The sequence below is a fragment of the Chlamydotis macqueenii genome, chromosome Z, assembly GCF_036417535.1.
Source record: "Chlamydotis macqueenii isolate bChlMac1 chromosome Z, bChlMac1.mat, whole genome shotgun sequence".
Classification (NCBI taxonomy): Eukaryota; Metazoa; Chordata; class Aves; order Otidiformes; family Otididae; genus Chlamydotis; species Chlamydotis macqueenii.
The window spans coordinates 63,619,371-63,638,797 of record NC_141593.1 but is presented as its reverse complement, the minus strand read 5'-3'; the positions used below and the strand labels follow the sequence as shown (position 1 = coordinate 63,638,797).

Sequence of the window (19,427 nt, the reverse complement as noted above, 5' to 3'; positions counted from 1 at the left end):
CTTCAGGGCTGCAGGTGGATTGTTTCTGCCTGTTTGAAATGCAAAGTTTTTCTGAAGTTAAATTTTAAAAATAGCATCTTTTGGTCTTGGAAAACAGTTGTGGTTTGCTGCATTCTTTCGTCCTGTCCTATCAGTGTAGCTTGTGCACTGATCACTTGCATGGTGATTAAAAGCAGTGCTTTTATTTTGACTTGCTTTAGAAGTATTATACTATTATAAATTGCTGGTGTGAACTTTTAAACTCATGAAAACTTCTGAATAAATGTGATAAAGGATAAGGTAATCCTGGTCTCGGAATTCATTCCTTCACTGGAATAAATCACATCATTTCTCAGCCTCACAGCTAACTTTTTTTTTAAACAATAAATTCTTGTTTAAAATTCATCTGTACTCCTTAATATCTCCCTCTGCTCCTATTGAGCCTTCCCTTTGTATTTTTATATTTTAAATTTACTGGACAGATAATTTCCTTTGCATAATATATTTTTCTTGACTTACATCGAAGGAAGAAAAGTAAATAAAACAAACCAGTACAATAGGGGTGCTCAGTCAGTAAGAGACAATCCAGACACTAAGCAGGACAATAGAAAAAATGTTATTTCACGTATTTAGAAAAAAACACTTTGGGAGCCCTAGAAGGTAACAACAATTGTTTGCACAGTACACTTCAGACTGCATTATATCACAAACCCTTGTATGACTTAAAAATGTCAACATAGTCTAACTATATGGCAGATTGTCATTTCGTTTGAAGGCATGAAACTGAAGTGGTATCCTTGAAAAGCAAATTAACCTACATTTGAGCTGCAGTGTTGCTCTTTACATTGTCAAAGTCATGTGCTTGAATACTTATTGATTATATCAAAGTAATTTCCCCTTAGAGATAATTAAGAGAATGTAAATATGAATGGGAATCTGGGGTCTTCTAAGACTCCATGCATGTATAGTATTAAATTTAAAGTATTGCACATGACTAGATGATTGTTGTAGGTCTCTTACAGCTGAAATATTCTTCTCCTCTCTCCTCTCCTCCTCTTCCTCTCAAAAGATGAAACTGCAGGCCTTTAATGTCTTTGATGTGTTCTCCTTGTGTTCTGCATTTATCACCTGTGGAGGTGCCACCTGTATTTGGTGAATAAAGATTTTCCGTTGTCCTAGGGATCTCCTGCAAAGCTTCAAATATGGCCTTTTCCAGAATCCATTGCAGTGTATTCACATCATATTTATTATTTTATTGGATCACTCTTGTACCGCAGAGCTCTGTTGATAGACAAGGACACACGCTATGCAAAAAGCCAGACAAATGCAGAATAACTTCGCAATGCCTGTCTCAAAGAACATGTAGTCTTTTGTATGAGACAACACACAGTTAGGCACTGGGAAGCATAAGAAGCAGTAAGAGGTGTGATAGCTGGAAAGGCTAGCCCAGACTAGCTTTGCCAGGATCCAGTGGCCAAGCTTTCTTCCTTTCATTCGATAGTGCAGCTCCCACATCCCCTAGTTATAGTAGTGCTCCTGAACATATTTCCTTATACTGTGTAGCAAATAGAGTTACAAGGCCAAATTAATTTTTGGTAGAACTTCACTGTCACAGTGGAACATGAAGATGGAGGAACTAAATTCAAAGTTCTAGGTGTTTCCTGCTGCTGACAGATGATGTGCTTTCCTGAACTGTAGGCTTTAATCAAGTGCTGGTCTTTTCACTGCATGTTAAATAGATTTAACATAATGTAACATTGCACTGTTCTATTTGTCTGGAAGTGGACCAAGTGTTTTATGCTCTTGGTGTTTCTTAATGTTAGGGAATAAAATTGAGATGCTTACTAGATTTCAAGCATTACTTGAAACACATACTGTATGCTTAAATTAAAGATGTAAAGTCTTTCTGTCCGTGAATCTTGTTCATCTTGAGCTACTATAGCCTCTGATGCTAAGGAAAGGGCAATATATTTGTTTTGTTATCTCTAACCTATAATGGTAAAATGTAACCTCAACCCCTAATTGAAAAGCGACTGTCATGGCATTCTGGCATTTAAAGCCTAAATCTTTAATATTAACTGTGCCCAAGGAAACAGCCTTTTGTCAACCGCTATAGAAGTGTTTACATCTGATTTACTTTATATTTGATTGGATGTTTAAGTAAATCCCCAAATATTTTGGTATAGTAGTTCTGAGATGTGGAAAATAAAATTGCATGTGGTGTTTAGCAGGATTTCTTAGAGTTATAACTGAAGTAGACATTTAATTGACAGCAGATCTTTTTATTGTTATTTGTTCTTGTTATTTCTGTATCTATAAATAATTAAAATTATATGTTCTCAATTAGTTATTTTGTTTTGGCCCAATAAAGGACATTTCCCTTGTGCTCCCTCTTGGATTTAGTCATTCATGTGTATCACTGAGACTATATTTGGCTTAGGTGCTGGATCAGATTCCTTTCTGAAGCCACCGAATTCGCTACAACCTTGTTGCAAAGAGGTCACTACAAATCGGTTATGGTTTTTTACTCCACAGTTTTGCATTGAACAAACAAAACAACAAACTGAGCATGATGTTTGTTTACTTTCTGCCTGCCATACCAGTCTCTTAGTTCACTCAGTTGATTGACAGACAGCAAACACTCACCTGTATGGCCTTGTTTTTGCGTGGTGTTCATTAGTTTGGATAAGGTGATGGCCATTGGCTTCACAATATGAAGTGAGTGGCAGGACTGGCTTTCAAAGCATTCCTGCCATTGCCATGTTGAGTCTTCTTCGTTCTCAAAAGGCACATCAGCCCCTAGGGTTTGTCGTTGTTGTGAAAATTTTTTGAGGCTGTGTGGTGAGACAAATCCAAAGCTTGATCTAGCTTAAAAAAGAAATTTGTGAATAATGTAAGCATTTAACCTATAGGTAATGCATGCCATTAGTCTAGAGTGGAGCTTTAGTGTTTGCAGAAATTGATGGATTTGTTCCCTATATGTAATACTTCATTGCTTTTATTATTATTATTTTACTGAGAATTGCTTTCTTTGCCCCTTTTTTTCCTCATTCACCTAATTGTATGGAATGTTTGTTAGTAACAGGATTGGAGTTCAGACAGCTAATTTTAGCTGAGGAGGATAAGAGCAGAGGAAATCTATGTTTTAGAAAACCAATAAGGATTGTTGCTGTTGTTTGAAACGGAGAAGGATAATTTTTTTTTCTTTATTTTACAACCTAACCACTGTTTAGTATCTGTTGCAGTGCAACACGTGCAATATGTTATTATATTGATACTACTATTACCACATTTCTGTGTGGTAGTTTTTAGCTGGATGATTTCTCTTGGTGGAATTGTTTCATGAAACTATTAAAAACACTTTTTCTTGAGTACGGCTGATGTTTAAGCAGTTTTCTTCTTTTAGCTGTGAATTCTGAGAGCAGACAGAATTTATTTTGCCTGTATAAAATGTATATGTGTGTGTGTATATGTCTCTCTGCAAGCTAAATTGCCAGATGAGAAATGCCCATTTTTGTTTTAAAATTTTGTGGCATATTTAATAACTAGCTTCAAAAATACAGTTAGGAAAATTGATCAGTTAAATGTCACATCTTTCTGCTGGCCGGCTAGAGACAGTCATCTGTATTGCTTTGGTGTTGATGCTGGAAATACATTATTCATTTCATGTCATCCATTGCTGCCAGTTGCAATTTTGGTTGCAATTATTTTTACCTTGAATTTGACCAGTTGTGCTTATGATCTGCTTGTGAATGCTATTCAGATTGTTTATATTTCTGGTAATAAGCTGTATTCAGCCATTGCAAAGGTCTCAAAATAGCCGCAACTCTGAGTACTGTTGTTGCCGTATGGTTTGTGTTATACGTGGTGTAGTTCCACTATGTTAAATTGTAACAAAAAAAATGCACCTCCTGAGTAAGAGTCAAAGTATTGTCATGGGAAATCTTATTTGGTCATAATATTTGTCCTGAGTTGCTGTCCAATTTTACCTCATCAAGAAAAAAATCTTGTAACAAACAGAATGCATGAGTCTCCTCCCCTTTTTTTACACATAACTGAACATTATCTTCAGAAAGAGAAGTTTTCCATAGAGAAAATGTGTTTGCTTTGGTTACCAACTTTCTCTTCAGCCTTTGTGTGTTTCATAGTCTTTATGTTTTGAGAGGACAGAAGATAGCATTTTGGGGAAGTAATGTTGCAAGACTGTGGACTGACATAATGAGTTTTGTACATCTCTAGGTGAAATGCAGGCCTGTCATCAGCCATGGATGGATGCAACATTTTTTTGCCTCAATAGCTCCTTGCAAGTATAGAGCTAAAAAATAAGTTTGAAAGGTTGAGGTCTTTTTATTCTGAAATCTTGAGGGAGGTGGTAATCAGGAATAATTGTTCTTTTATTAAAGCTATGGAGTTTTTTAAGCTGAGTAAATCAGTTTTAATTGCAAAATAAAATCTTTAGGTAACTTCTTGGTTCTGGCTTATTATTTGGCATATTTAGGGTAGCTTTATTTATCTCTTCCATTGATTTTTAGACATACTGTCTGAGTTTTTTAAAAATACATTTAATTCCAGTGAAAACCTGAGACTTAGTGAAGTTTTGGGATTTTTTTCAGGCTGTATATATGCGATACGGTCAATAGATGCCATTAGCCTTTAACCTTTTATTTTTTAATTCTCATTCTTTCTTCAAATATATATCATCTTATGGAATGATACTGAGTAGATTCTACAATCCTGTAATTTGTGTAGGACAGTAGGTATATAGTTGGCATTTATCTTCCTTCTAAAATTGACTTAATAGTTTGATTTGAGCTAGTATCAATAGTCACAGTGATAAACTGACAGCTTGCCTTTAGCTCTGTGAAGGGACACTGTGATGGGTTGACCTTGACTGGCTCTCAGATGCTTACCCAGCCACTCTCTCATTCCCCCTTCTGAACAGGACAAGGGGAGAAAATAAGATTAAAAAGTTCATGGGTTGAGATCAAGACAAGGAGGTCACTCACCAATTACCGTCATAGGCAAAGAAGACTCAACTTGAGGAAAACTGATTTAATTTTTTGACAATTAAAAATAGAGTAGGATAGTGAGCTAAAACTAAAACATATTCTCCTCACCCTGCCTTTCCCAGGTTCATCTTCACTCCTTTGTTCCTGATTCCTCTACCTCCTCCCCCTGAGCAGTGGAGGGGGACAGGGAATGGGGGTTGTGGTCAGCTCATCACACCTTGTCTTTGCTGCTCCTTTCTCCTCACACTCTTCCCCTGCTCCAAAGTGGGGTCCCTCCCATGGGAGATAGTTCTCCACAAACTGCTCCAACATGGGTCCTTCCCATGGGCTACAGTTCTTCACAAACTGCTCCAGTATGGGTCCTTTCCCCAGGGTGCAGTCCCTCAGGAACAGACTGTTCCAGCCTGGGTCCCCCACGGGATCACACGCCCTGCCAGCAAACCTACTCCAGCCTGGGCTCCTCTCTTCATGGGTCACAGGTCCTGCCAGGACCCTGCTCCAGTGTGGGCTCTCCATGGGGCTGCAGCCTCCTTCAGCAGTATCCGCCTGCAGCCCATGGATCTCTGCTCCTCTGTGGGCCTCCATGGGCTGCAGGGGCACAGCCGGCCTCACCACGGGCTGCAGCGTGGGCTGCAGGGCAATCTCTGCTCCGGCTCCTGAAGCACCTCCTCCCCTCCTTCACCAACCTTAGTGTCTGCAGGCCTGTTCCTCTCACACATGCTCACTCCTTTCTTTGGCTGCAGTTGTGCAGGTTTTTTCCCTCTCCTTAAATATGCTATCCCAGAGGCGCCACCACCGCCACTGATGGGCTCGGCCTTGGCCAGCAGCGGGTCCATCTTGGAGCCGGCTGGCATTGGCTCCATCGGACATGGGGAAAGCTTCTGGCAGCTTCTCACAGAAGCCACCCCTGTAGCCCCCACACTACCAAAACATTGCCACGCAAACCCTGTGCAGTGACAGCACACTTTGCCACAAGTAAGTTGTAATGTCACCCAAATGCAACATGTTAAAGCATAAACCTTAAAAAAAATACACTGAAATTCTAAGTTTCTGTTAAGAAAGCAAAATCTCTAATGTTTAAAAAAACCTGTAGATTTGAATATGTCTCGCCTTTTCACAACTGCTAGTTCCTTTCTTTGCAAGGATTTTGTCTGATTTTAATGGTTCCCTCCAAGAACAAACTTAGCATTGGGAATTTTGCAAAATGAAAAGCTTCCAGGTAGTTTGATGTTATAGCCACTTCTGTGTCTTCATATCAAGTTGGACTGAGAGTTTTGTACTGTTATTACCTTTTTTTAGCCATCTGCTTTCCCACTGCTTCACTCAAGTCTAACAGCCACAGTGAGAGCCAATAATAGGTAGCTGAGGTTGTTCTTACATGCTGCCTTCCTCTCCAGTTTCTCCTTCTCAGGAGTTCCTTCCTTCTCATATTGCAAGGAATAGAAATATCCTAATACATTAAAGAGAACCTGTGCTCTTTTTTTTTTCATTTAAAGAGAAAATGTTGCTAAATAGTCCTTTACCTTCAGCAAAGGGAAACAGCTGCTTTTCCAGCTCTTTCAGGTTAAAGCTGTAGATTTGCCTCTTGGTTCTTCTTCTAATAGCTTTTCAATAGTAGGTTTCTTAAGATCAGCTTTGTGCTTGGGTCGATTGTTGTTAAGGAGATTAATGACGGAGGTTTTGTTTGCCCATGACTGTAACACCTGTAGAAAAGCATTTTCTTCAAACCCCTGATTCTAGGACATTCTTAGCTGCATATAAATGTTTCACACTGATTTTATTTAGACCTACACAGCTGACTTCATTATTCATAAACATATTTCTTGGCAGTTGTCATGTGAATAAACTGGGCTTGTATTATTTTTTCCCTTCAGGCATTTTCTTTTGTTATGTACAAGTACTAGAAGGATTTGATTGTCTTCCATAATAATCCTTAACACTTATGTAGTGCCTCACAGTATTTAAAAATACATTATCACTTTTCTTTTTCAGCTTCCTTTAAAATAGCTTCCTTTTCCACTTTTACTTCTGTTGTACTTGCCTGTAGTGTTAATGCACACCTTCATTCGAGTTAGGATTAAGAAAGTAATGACAGTTTTGTTGTCTTTGATATTCTGATTGTTTGATCTCCAATTTATTTGTGATTAGATAGTGAATTTTTCAGCCAAATTTCTTGCTTTCCAAGAGAGTTTTCTTTTCTTTTTCCCTTGCTGTGAGGAAATTGTTAAGGTCCCTGATAATCAGGGGACTTTGATACAGTTCTGGTTTTGCCTTCATTACTGTTTTGGGGGATGTGCACTTGCAGACTGAGAGAGGAGGATTATCCATCTGTAAAGAACTGACTGCATTGTGTGTTAGTCTGCTGGTATGAAGAAGTGGAGATAAAGTGTGGTAAGATTTTGTTTTCTGTGCATGGCATGCTTCTCAGTTCTTTTCTGCCTTGTTGAGCAGAGGAAAACTATAGTAACAGAAGTTACTGTATTCAGACCAATGAAGTAGTAGTATCCTTAAGAGAGAATATGTCATTAGCGTATGAATGGTTGCGCATTCATGAGGATGCTCAAGAGCTTAGGTCTTTACACCTGTACAGAACTTCTGTAAAGACTGCGTGATGCTGAATCAAGTATTTTTGACTTCCAGTTCAAGTACCACTTAGCTACTCTCCCTGAAAATTGAAATGGCTTCCTCATGACCTTCGTAGTAGAGATGGGAAATCATATTTAGCTTTTAAGATTAAGTTGTGAAAGACTTTGCTATACAAGTTAAATGTTCTCAGTAATCTAGCAACTATATTAAACCATTTCTGTGTGATTTTGACTCTTTAGTAGACACTTCATTTCTCTTTTCTTAATTAGATCTTTAATACTGTGCTGACTCGCCCAAAATGTCCATGGAAGAATAATGGAAGCTCCTGAATACCTTGATTTGGATGAAATAGATTTTAGTGATGATATATCGGTAAGTACAAGTCTTACTTTATTTGCTGAAGTTGAGACAATCTTAGATGTCTTAATCCTGATATAACAAACAACACTATTATTAGAGCCACACTCCTTTTTACCTCATATATAGGACTCTTTAAATGGGTTGAATCTGGAATAAAATAAGGTGTTTTGTAAGGGAAATCTCTAATAAGCTTGGAAGAAAAACTCGATTCCTCTCCTTCAGGTAGTAAAAATAACTTGCAAATCAAACTAATAAAAGTTTTATTTCTGGGTTGCTTATCTATTCTGTTGCTTTGAGTAAGTTATATACTCTCTAATGCTAGCCTTAGGCACCAAAATGGTCAGTTTACCTTTTTCTAATTGAATGTATTTGAGTGGTAGAAAAACTCCTGCCTCTCTTGCCTCTGAATTGCTCCTTTTTCATTTAAGTTGTTACTCACACTTTCGACTAGTAGCTATCTCCACATACAGCAAGATTTTTGGGGAAAAACTCTTCAGTAGGACGTATCATAATAGGATGAGGGGTAATGGTTTTAAGAAAGAGGGAGGTAGATTCAGATTAGATATTAGGAAAAAATTTTTTACAATGAGGGTTGTGGAACACTGGCACAGGTTGCCCAGAGTGGTGGTTGATGCCCCATCCCTGGAAACATTCAAGGCCGGGCTGGATGAGGCTCTGAGCAACCTGATCTGGTTGGAGATGTCCCTGCTCCTTGCAGGCACTAGATGACCTTTAACAGTCCCTTCCATCCCAAACTGTTCTATGATTCTATGATTTTGTCAATGGGTGTGATGTAGCTACCCGTGATTTGGTAGAGTACAGAAAGAGGCAGAAAGACTTCCAGGGATTCATAGACAGCACTGATCCTTAGTGTTACTGAAACAACTGAAGCTGTAATTGCAAGCAAAAATACTGTTCACCTACATGGTTAGTTGTTCTTACAGGAAGCACTAACAAGAGTATATTCTTTTGCTCATAATAATACTCCTGCTGCCAGTGTTTCTGCTTCTTGTGTAATAGAGTTGCTAGTATGTTGAATGTCTGATTAACAATGGGCTTGAACACCTAAATTAAATCCACTATAAGAAAATTGTTAATTCTGTTTTCAGATCAAATCTGCCATCTCCTTCCACTTTTTCTATAGTTTCATGCTTGTATTTCTCTCTCTCTCTCTTTTTTTTTTTTTTTTTTTTTAATAAAGGGCTTGGTTTTTCCCTTAGCATTTGGGACTCTTGATTCATTTTAAAACATTCCAGATGCTTTATTTGCAGACAGATTCCTTTTGGAGAGGATTTTATTTTTACCTGTTGTAAGGTTGAATTTTCATTAAAGGGGAATATGGCAAATGCCCAAAATATTACAAGACAATGAGCCAATCTTGAGTGAATACCTTACTCTGGGCAACTTTCTTTTTGTTACTGTTATATGCTAGATCATGTCCTGGTATCTGTTTCTATACTCAGTTTTGTAAAACTGTAAAACATAATAGATGTAACCTCTCCGTGTCTCTCCCATTGTGGCTGTTGCTGCATACTGGTGGGTTAGGTTACTCACTTTTCCGCTGAACAGCTCAGGCTGCATGTTTTAATAGGCTGTTCTTTCATTGCATGTTGACTCTTGAATAAAAACCCAGCAGAAATTCTAGAGGTGGTAGTTTTACTCCTTCTTTTAGCAGGTAGGAGAACAAAGGATTTGTTGCCAGAATCCAGATTAACAGAAGGATTTTAGTGCTCTGGACATATCTCACCATATACAATATAGAGATACCTGATCTTCGTGAGTTATCAGCCTGCTGTGGGAAGAGCAGCTGCACAGCATCCGTGTTAGCAATTTGTATTGTTCTTGTTAGCCTTCTGGTTCTAATCCAATGCAGAAAAGTACTGATGAAAAATAATGGCAGCAAGAAGGCGGTTAAAATGACACGCTTGTAAATGTACTTCAGTTAGAAAGCCACTGTGTATAGTCCAGACCCTTATAGACCGTTTCAGCCAAAATGACCAAAATGTAGTAGACATGGGAAATAGACAAGAATTTGTTTTAAAAGGCAAATAGATATGTAAGTGGTTTTGGTGGTTTGTTTTGTTTTTTTCTTTACATTGCATTTGTATGTAAGAAAATGAAACTGTACATTTCTTCAAAATCACAGACTCATAGAATGGTTTTGGTTGGAAAGGACCTTCAGAGTTCTTCTAGTACCAACCCCACTGGCGTGGGCAGGGGCACCTTCCACTAGACCAGGTTGCTCAAAGTCCCGTTGTGGTGGGTTGACCTTGACTGGCCACCAGGTGCCCACCACGCCACTCTGTTGCTCCTTATTGATGGAGGCATCAACAAGATAGGGAGAAAAATATGACAGAAATCTCATGGGTCAAGATATGGACAGGGAGATCACTCACCAATTACCATTACAGGCAAAACACACTAGATTTGGGAATATTAATTCAATTTATTGCAAATCAAACAATGTAGGATAATGAGAAATAAGAACAAATCTGAAAACTTCTTACCTACTTTTCTTCCCAGGCTCAACTTCATTCCTGACTTCTCTACTTCTCCACCCCAGTCAGCGCAGGGGGGTGGCAGGGATGGAGGTTGTGGTCAGTTCATGACACGTCATCTCTGCCTCTCCTTCCTCCTCACACTATTTTCCTGCTCCAGCAGGTCCCTTCCATGGGATACAGTCCTTCATGAACTGCCCCAGAGTGGGTCCTTACCACAGGCTGCAGTTCTTCAGCAGCTGCTCCAGCATGGGTCCTTTCGACAGGATGCAGTCAGAAATTAACTGCTCCAGCCTGGCTCCCCCGCAGTGTCACAGACCCTGCCAGCAAAACCGCTCCTGCATGGGTTCCTCTCCACAGGCCACAGTTCCTGCCAGGAACCTGCTCCAGCATGGACTTTCCCCAGGCTGCAGGACACATCCACCTGCTCTGGTGCGCGGTCTTCCATAGGCTGCAGGGTGGATCTCTGCTCCACCATGATCTTCTCCAGGAGCTGCAGGGGAATCTATGCCAGTGACTGCAGCATCTCCCCCTCTCCTTCACTGACCTTAGTGTCTGCACAGTTGTTTCTCTCACATTTTATTATTCGTTTCTCGCACCTGCTGTTGTGCAGTCTTTTTTACCTTTTCTTAAATAAGTTATCTCAGAGACACTGATGGGCTCAGCTTTGGCCAGCAGTGGATCCATCTTGGAGCCAGCTGGAACTGACTCTGTCCCACATAGGGGCAGTCACTGGTATCTTCTCACAGAAGCCATCTCTGCAGCGCCCCCCTGCTAGTTTGCCACATAAAGCCAATATGATTGTCAGTGATGGGCATCCACCACCTCTCTGAACAACCTGTTCCACCACCCTCATCATAAAAAAAAATCTTCCTTATATTCAATCTAAATTGACCCTCTTTCAGTTCCCCCTTGTCCTGAGCCTACAGAAAGACTGATGAAGAGTCTTTCTCTATCTTTCTTGTAGGCCCCCTTGAGGTACTGGAAGACTACTCTAAGGTCTCCCTGGAGGCTTCTCTTCTCCAGGCTGAACAGCTCCAGCTCTTTCAGCCTTTCTTTGTAGGAGAGGTGCTCCAGCCCTGTGATCATCTTCATGGCCCTCCTCTGGGCTTGCCTCCAACAAGTCAATGTCCTTATTCTGGGGGCTCCAGAGCTGGATGTAGTACTCCAGGTGAGGTCTCACAAGAGTGGAGTAGAGGGGAAGAATCACCTCCCTGCCCTGCTGGCCACCCTTCTTTTGATGCAGCCCAAGATATAGTTGGCTTTCTGGGCTGTGAGTGCACATTGCCAGATTATATCCAATTTTTCACCCACCAGGATCCCCAAGTCCTTCATCTCAGGGCTGCTCTTAGTCTCCCACTCTGTATTGATACTGGCAGTCACTCTGACCCAGGTGCAGGATCTTGGTCTTGTTGAACTTCATGAGGTTTGCATAGACCCGCTCTTAAAGCCTGGTCAAGGTCCCTCTGAATGGCATACCTTTGCTCAAGTCAGTCAACTGTACCACTCAGCATGGTGTCATGTGGAAACTTTCTGAGAGTGTACTGAATCCCACTGTCTTCGTCATTGTTGAAGACAGTAAATAGTATTGGTTCCAGTATCCCCCTTGAGGGACATCACTCATTACTGGTTTCTACTTGGAGATTGAGCTTTTGACTGTAAGTCACTGGATGTGGCCAATTCCTTATCCATCTAACCATCCATCCATCAAACCCATATATTTCCAAATTAGATGCAAGGATGTTGTGTGGAACTGTGCCAAAGGCCTTACAGAAGTTGAGGTCGATGGCATCCAAAGCTCTTGTCCCTCCATTGTAGAAGGCCACTAGATTAGTCAGCCACAATTTGCCCTTGTGAAGCCATGTTGCCTGTCTTTAATCATCCTTCTTCTCTGTCATCCCTGTGTTCCAACATAAGTTCCAGGAGGATCTGTTACATGGTGTTACTGGGCACTGAGGTGAGGCTTACTGGTTTGTAGTTCCCAGGGTCCTCCTTTTTACCCTTCTTAAAAATGGATTTGATATTCCCTTTTTTCCAGTCACTGGAGACTTGACCTGACTGCCATGACTTTTCAAATATGACTGAGAGGGGCTTAGCAACTACATCTACCAATTCCCTCTGGGCCCTGGAATGCAAATACAATGCTTGTTTTGCAAACTAAGATAGTACTATTCCTGATCCATCTGGTATAGTATATTTGAGTGTAGTTTAGACAGCAGAATAGGTTTCTGGGACTCTTGTTTACATTAAGCAAAAATAATATTGTGTCTGCTATGACATTAAGCAACCATGCTGTATATTTTTGTTTATTTCTTCATTAACAACTACTCACAGAAAGGAAGAAAAAAAAAAAAAAAAACCTTTAAGTTGCATGAAATGATAGATACACTTTGAAAAGTATGTTTTAAACTTTCTCCGTTTTCCCATTAGTACTCTTGATTTTACTTGTAGATTTATTGCTGCTTGTAAATTGTATGCTATTGTTACGGTTACCTGAAGGTCTCCTGATCCTTTAATTAAAATGCTAGAATTCTATTGCACTGGCAAATTATGCAAATTGAAACTATTTTATTTCTTGGTTTACAGAAGTAATACCAAATAACCTAGCCATAACCGCAGCTTCTGGTGCTAAATATTTGTGAACTGTTTGGGGTTGAGCGTATACATTATTTCTCTGATTATTCAAATAGCTCTGTATGAATAAAGGCCTGGCTCAGTGATGCCAGTGCAGGACTGGGCCTAATTTGAAAGTTTGTGAAATGCGAGCGCAGTAAGTGAATTCAAATATAATTAAGCAGCTGTTGAGTTATCAGGTATCTTGAAACAGCTTCAAAAACTTCTTCATATCAATCCTTGCCTGGCAGGGCAGATGTAAACTGTGTATGGTTAAGAGTATGGCCAATCTCTTGCCCTGCCATTTACTTGGCACGAGGCACCTCCTGAGCCTGCTGTTACTCTTCCTTGGCCATGGAAAGAGCCAAGTCACCCCTCAGGCTCACGCAGGTGTGTAGGCAACACACAGCCAGACTTTGCTTACCCTGTGACCAAGACTTCAGGGCTCAGCATAGAAGGTCCTACACAGCTGTGCAGGCACAGTCACTAACTGCAGAGGACTGATTTATTTCCTGTCCAGCTGATGAACTCACTGATAATTATATATATATTTTTTTTTTTTCCCCCTCTCCCTCTTTTCAGAATGAAACAAAATGCAGATGGCCACTAAAATATTCATAGAAAGTGTTAGGTTCAGACAAACCTTTTGTACCTTTAAGAGTGTTATTGTCTGTATAGGTCTCCTTAAAGTTAAAGGGAAGAGCAACATATAAAGTGTCTGCATAAGATGTTATAAAGAATACATAGCACATAACCTAACCAGTACTCCAAAGATGCTGATCACAGCCATTGAGTAAGAAGTTTATTTTAGGGAGGTGTTATTTCTCACATTTCTCACAGGCACTGTGCCAGCCTAGTCTCCTTCCTCTGCTTTTTTGCTCTGGAGCTGCTAAATTGATGCTACTGTTGAGAAAAATCCTCCTGCAGCCTCAGGCCAAGTATTGTTGCTTTACCTGTTCTCAGTGTAGCTTGCTACTCCCAAATAAATGTCTAGGAAGAAGGATGGTGTTGCACGCTTTTCTAAATTCTAATCTAAATGATTAAGCAAATGCAATATAAAGGTATTAGTTTAATGGAATTTGAATAGCAATGAAACAGTTTATTTTCCACTATAGCAGATAAACTGAAATGAAGCTGTTAAATGGCTTGCAGTAATAATAACACCTGGAAAAAAATTAGCTGTAATGAAGGAAGGTGTCTGTTTTCTCTATCTGAATGAAAACAAGGAGCTGTGCATTTAAGAGCAAGACACAGTCAGTGGTGTCTTGATCCAGTGGAGATCAATTTCTTGAGTTTTGATATTGATTCCAGTTGGAGGAGGACATGGTCCTTAGTGTTTTGAGTGGGTCATGATTCTGATTACATGATCTGACAGTCACACTATGTGTCCAGCTTTGCCCTTTGACTCCATTTTGGGAGATGTTAAAGGTATTCTGCACAAAAGAATGTTAAAAAATAATTTTGCTTTTTAATTTACAGATTTTTACTATTTTGTATATACATTTCTACACTACTACTCATGATCCAGTATTTCTTCTCAAACACAAGTGAGTCTGCAAGTGGCAGACAACTGGCACAGCACAGAACACCCTTACTAGAGACTGAAGGGGTTTTTTTAAGGATGTTCGGTTTGAAATTAATTGCATTAAGATTTGAGAACCATTTGAAATTTAAAAGGTTAACATTTGCATAAATTCAAATTATTTAGTGCAATTTTACATAATAAAGAAATGTGTTTTATGATAAGGGAGGTTCCATTTTCCCCTGAACTATCTGTTGAAGAAAATTGGGGATATCTTGCATTTGCATAGAATCATAGAATTGTTAGGGTTGCAAGGGACCCCTAAAGGTCATCTAGTCCAATCCCCCTGCAAGGAGCAGGGACATCTCCAACCAGATCAGGTTGCTCAGAGCCCCATTCAACCTGGCCTTGAATGTTTCCAGGGATGGGGCATCTACCACCTCTCTGGAAAACCTGTTCCAGTGCTCACCACCCTCATTGTATTTTTTTTTTTCCTTATATCAAGTCTGAATCTACCTCCTTCTATTTTAAAACCATTACTCCTCATCCTATCGCAATAGACCCTGCTATAAAGTCTCTCCAGAGCCCTAGCTCTCTCAGCCTGTCCTCATAGGAGAGGTGCTCCGGCCCTCTGATCATTTTTGTGGCCCCCCTCTGGACTCACTCCAACAGATCCACGTCCTTCTTTTGTTGGGGTCTTCAAAGCTGGACGCAGTACTTCAGGTAGGGTCTCATCAGAGTACAGCTGAGGTGGAAGAATCACTTGCCATGCCTTGCTGACCACGCTTCTTTTGATGCAGCCCAGGATGTGGTTGGCTTTCTGGGCTGCAAGCGCATATTGCCAGCTGATGTTGAGTTTCTCACCCACCATCACTCCCAAGTCCTTCTCCTCAGGGCTGGTCTCAAGCCATTCTCTGCCCAGCCTGTATTTGTGCTTGGAATTGCTCTGACCCATGTGCAGGACCTTGCACTTGGCCTTGTTGTTCTTCATGAGGTTGGCATGGGCTCAGCTCTCATGGAATACTTGTTACTGCTTCTTGTCTCTTATTTGCTGTTAATACTGTTCTTCCATCTTACAAAGTTCTTAAGGGATTTACTGAAATTCAATATTTCGGATTGGACATAGGCGTGTCTTAAATGCAGAAAAAGAAACCAAACCTCAAACAGCAATCAAAAATGCCATTACCTGCATTATCCTGAGAAGAAGCCCTTATTTTTTTTACTTAATTTCACCATCAACCACAACATACTTTGATTAAATACCAAAGATCACGGTAAGCATTGACTAACAAAGCGATCTGATCTGCTTAGCTCTCGCATTGTCGCGTATGCCTTGGACGTGGTCCTCAGCTCTGCTTGACTTGGTTACTCTAATGGTGAAATGTGAGAAATGGTGCTTAATTTTGTATGTAAATTTAAAATTATTAATTAAAAATTGAAATAATTAATTTTAAATACCCTTGAATAAGTGTTAAGTCTAAAATTCTATTCCAGGGAAGGTTTGCAATCTCAACCTCTTCTGCTATCCTTCTGTGCTGCCACTAGTAACCTTGAAATTTTTTGGTTGAAGAAAAGCTAACAAACATCACCGATGATCAAAGCTGAAGGTAGAGGATGAGAGAAAGTAGTTCTAGAGGGAAGAGCAGGCAATGGATTGTGCTTATGGTTGGGAAAGGTTCACTTTAAAGAGCAGTTTTAGTTGCTTCCTGGATCAAAAGCCAAATCTCCACATCTTGACTAGAAAATACAGAAGACAGAAATGTAAATGTGCAGAATTCTTTTTGAGGACAGAGGTGAGTGGGAGGAAATCTGTTAATAAAATCAAACCAATATGATTAAAACACATAATCAAATTTATAACATTAAATAGATTTTTAGTGGTGGGATGTGGTAACTGAATACATTTTAGTGCAGTGTTGAAACAGAAAGAAAATCTGTTCTTCCAGGAAAGAACACGAAAAAAAAACACAAAGAAAAATGGCTTTCTGTTTTTGAGGTTGCCTGACAAAACACATAGCAATGAAATACAAAAGGCCTCATTCTAATTGAATTACAAACTGTATAATAATTTAAACTGCACCAGCTGGTCTTATGAAGCTACCATATTCCTTGGAGACATGTTCCTTGGATTCTCTTAAGAATCTTACTAGACCAGTTCAACGTTGTCTTTGTGCTGAAATAGCAAGATGTATAGCTTAACAGCTCAATCTTTATTAAACAATAACTGGAGTGAAGCATAGCACATGGTGCTTGTGCATGTGTGTGTTTAACTTGTATTAATTTGTATTTAGTAGCATCTTTCTCCCTGTCTGTGTTCTTCTGCTCTTTATTGCTTTCAACTGTCACATCCTGGAGCAGTCACAGCCTTATAGACAACCCCTTGTTTAATGGGGATTGGAGTCACTGAGTAGTTCCGTGGAGTACTGCTACACATTTTAGTTAATAAGTTCAGTGTTGATCCTGGTAATACTTATGAGAGATTCTTGTTGTAGTCAAGGTTTCTCAACACATCTCTGAATGAGGTCAGCAAGGGAAAAAGTAAGACATGGGAGGCTTTTGAGGCTTAATAAAGTAACTACAATCAATTGAGCAACAGTCTTAAGCTTGCACCAGAGAAGTCAATTACTTCTGCAATTGGTCACATGAGGTTGACTTTAGATTATTTTGGAGTAGATCACCATCTGTGCATTAGAAGCACATCAAACTTTGAATGACGAACTGTCAGCAAAAAACCAGGACAATGTATGACCATTTACTTTTTGTATGGAAAGCTCATGTGGTTTGATATGTAGTTGTTTTGCTTCGTTGGTCAATAGCACACCAGCTAAAAATATCTGTTGCTTTGAAAACATATGGTGTTTATAGATTCTTTAAAAATTTTCAGTTGTGCTAATCCTAAATGCTTTTCTCTATTTTCATTTCCAAAATACTGTTTTTAATAGCAATTTTTATATGAGCAAAGCCATTGATCTTTCACAGACATAATGATTTTCATTTGTTTAAGTGAAGATTCCTGTAACATTTAAGCATTTGATTAAGGAAGGATTACTCTTAAGTAACTTAATTTCTTTATGTCAGAATGTGTCATTTTATAACACTGTATCATGTGTCTTACCAAGGATGTTCTACAAGTTTATAAGAAAAAGATTTTTGTTTAGTAATATACGTATGTCATCACTGTTTTTTTCTTTTTTGATGCTGAATTCAGAGAATAACATACTGATTAATATCAGGCTTATTCTGTCACATCAAAATAATAAAGCAAGTTTGCTTTAATAAAGCCTAGGTTAGAGAAATGAGCCTGTTCTCTGATATGTGTATGTACATGCATCCCTCTCTGAAATCAGATCTCTAAGGTGCAAATATTCTGCATTACTTTTACATATTTGTTTCAGAAAGCTTGAATTCTAATTTTTCAGCATGAAGTATCTTGCAGTATAATCACAATAATAGATGGCCAAGTGGGCAAAGTGAGACCTTTGACATGTACTGTGAAGTCTAGACCTATTCTCGCCTTTGATGTCTCTTGCATCGCATAGAAAGGATGGATATATAAAATGTATTTGTGACTTGAATAATGATGATCTGCAGGAAGGAGAAATCTGAGGTGGGGGGATGCTTTGCTGTAGCTTTGAAAGTCTGTTTGGTATCCCTCAATGTGGAACACAAAAGCAGATGCCATCTGCTTTTCTTATGCAGCCTAAGATCTCTCTAGGTTTAGGTTTAGACCTAGACTGCTGCAAATATCCTTAGGTTGGTAGATTTAGGCTGTGCCCATGACATCAGGACCTCTTAAAAGTCTTACTTTTTATCTTTTTAAATTAATTACTTCATGTACATTTTTTTTCCTTTTTTTACAGTATTCTGTAACTTCACTCAAGACCATCCCAGAATTATGTAGAAGGTGTGATTCACAAAATGAAGACAGATCAGGTATGATGCCCACTTCTGTCCAGTCGTCATCCTCTGGGCTGCTTTTTATCATGTGCTACTTGGCAACAATAGCTTCTTGGCAGTGTTCTGTTGTTTTGTTTTCTCTCATTTTTGTACAGCTTTCTGGAAACATAACTTTTTTTTTTTTTTCCAACAGATGTTAGTTCATTAGAAGGAAAAAAAGTTCCAAAAAAGGATTTGGCTTTATACAGATAAATGTAGGGCTTCATCTCAGCAGCTCCAAACCACAGTATATGCAACAATTTACTTGAAAACCCGAGAAACCATTGGTGACAAGACGTAATAATGTAGGCGCCAATGAAAAAATGTTGGATACATTTACTACCCATATGGCCACGACCAGTTTGAGGGATGATGTTTTGCCAGAGTTTGAAACTGTATCAAGGATGCTACATGATAGAATCTACTCTAAGGCATACTGTAATAGTTAAGATTAAAGCTGAGTTTTTGAGTTTAATAGTGTAAACTAAATGAAGAATCATGGCATATAGATGAGAACCAGCTGGAGACCTTCCCCCTGCCCCACTGACAAAAAGTACATTCAGTGTTGTTTTGCATTCTGTAAATGAGATTAATCCCCTTTTGTTTTTCTCTTCCTGATGGAGGAGAAATGGATTGGTGAGAGGAGCCTTTTTGTTGAGCTATGAAAAGTTTATTGTGCTTTCTGGTGCTTTAATTGAACTTTCATTAATGTTGTTTCATCAAATACTTTTATAATAGAAATGGGACACCTGGACTTTGTGGGACGATAGAAGGCCTTAAGAACTGTGCTATACTTTGACAGCTTTTATTTCTGTAATTCCTTTCAGAGAGTTGTAAATTTCCAAGGTGTGTGACTAAGCCAAAACTTTCTGAGAGCTATTTTCTCCCCATTTCTCCCTACCATTCTTCTCCCCATTCCTCTTG

The 19,427-nt window shown here is 39.3% G+C and overlaps 1 protein-coding gene across 2 annotated transcripts in view; it reads left to right on the top strand.

Annotated features, from left to right (window-relative positions):
• The window catches only part of SNCAIP (synuclein alpha interacting protein), a 94,587-nt gene that overhangs the window by 27,182 nt on the left and 47,978 nt on the right, over positions 1 to 19,427 (top strand). For both annotated transcript variants that reach the window (XM_086770312.1, XM_086770311.1), the window contains exons 2-3: positions 7,844 to 7,946; positions 18,428 to 18,500. In XM_086770312.1, coding sequence (XP_086626438.1) covers positions 7,890 to 7,946; positions 18,428 to 18,500 — 130 coding nt within the window. In that variant the 5' untranslated portion in view covers positions 7,844 to 7,889. The remainder of the gene's footprint in view (positions 1 to 7,843; positions 7,947 to 18,427; positions 18,501 to 19,427) is intronic.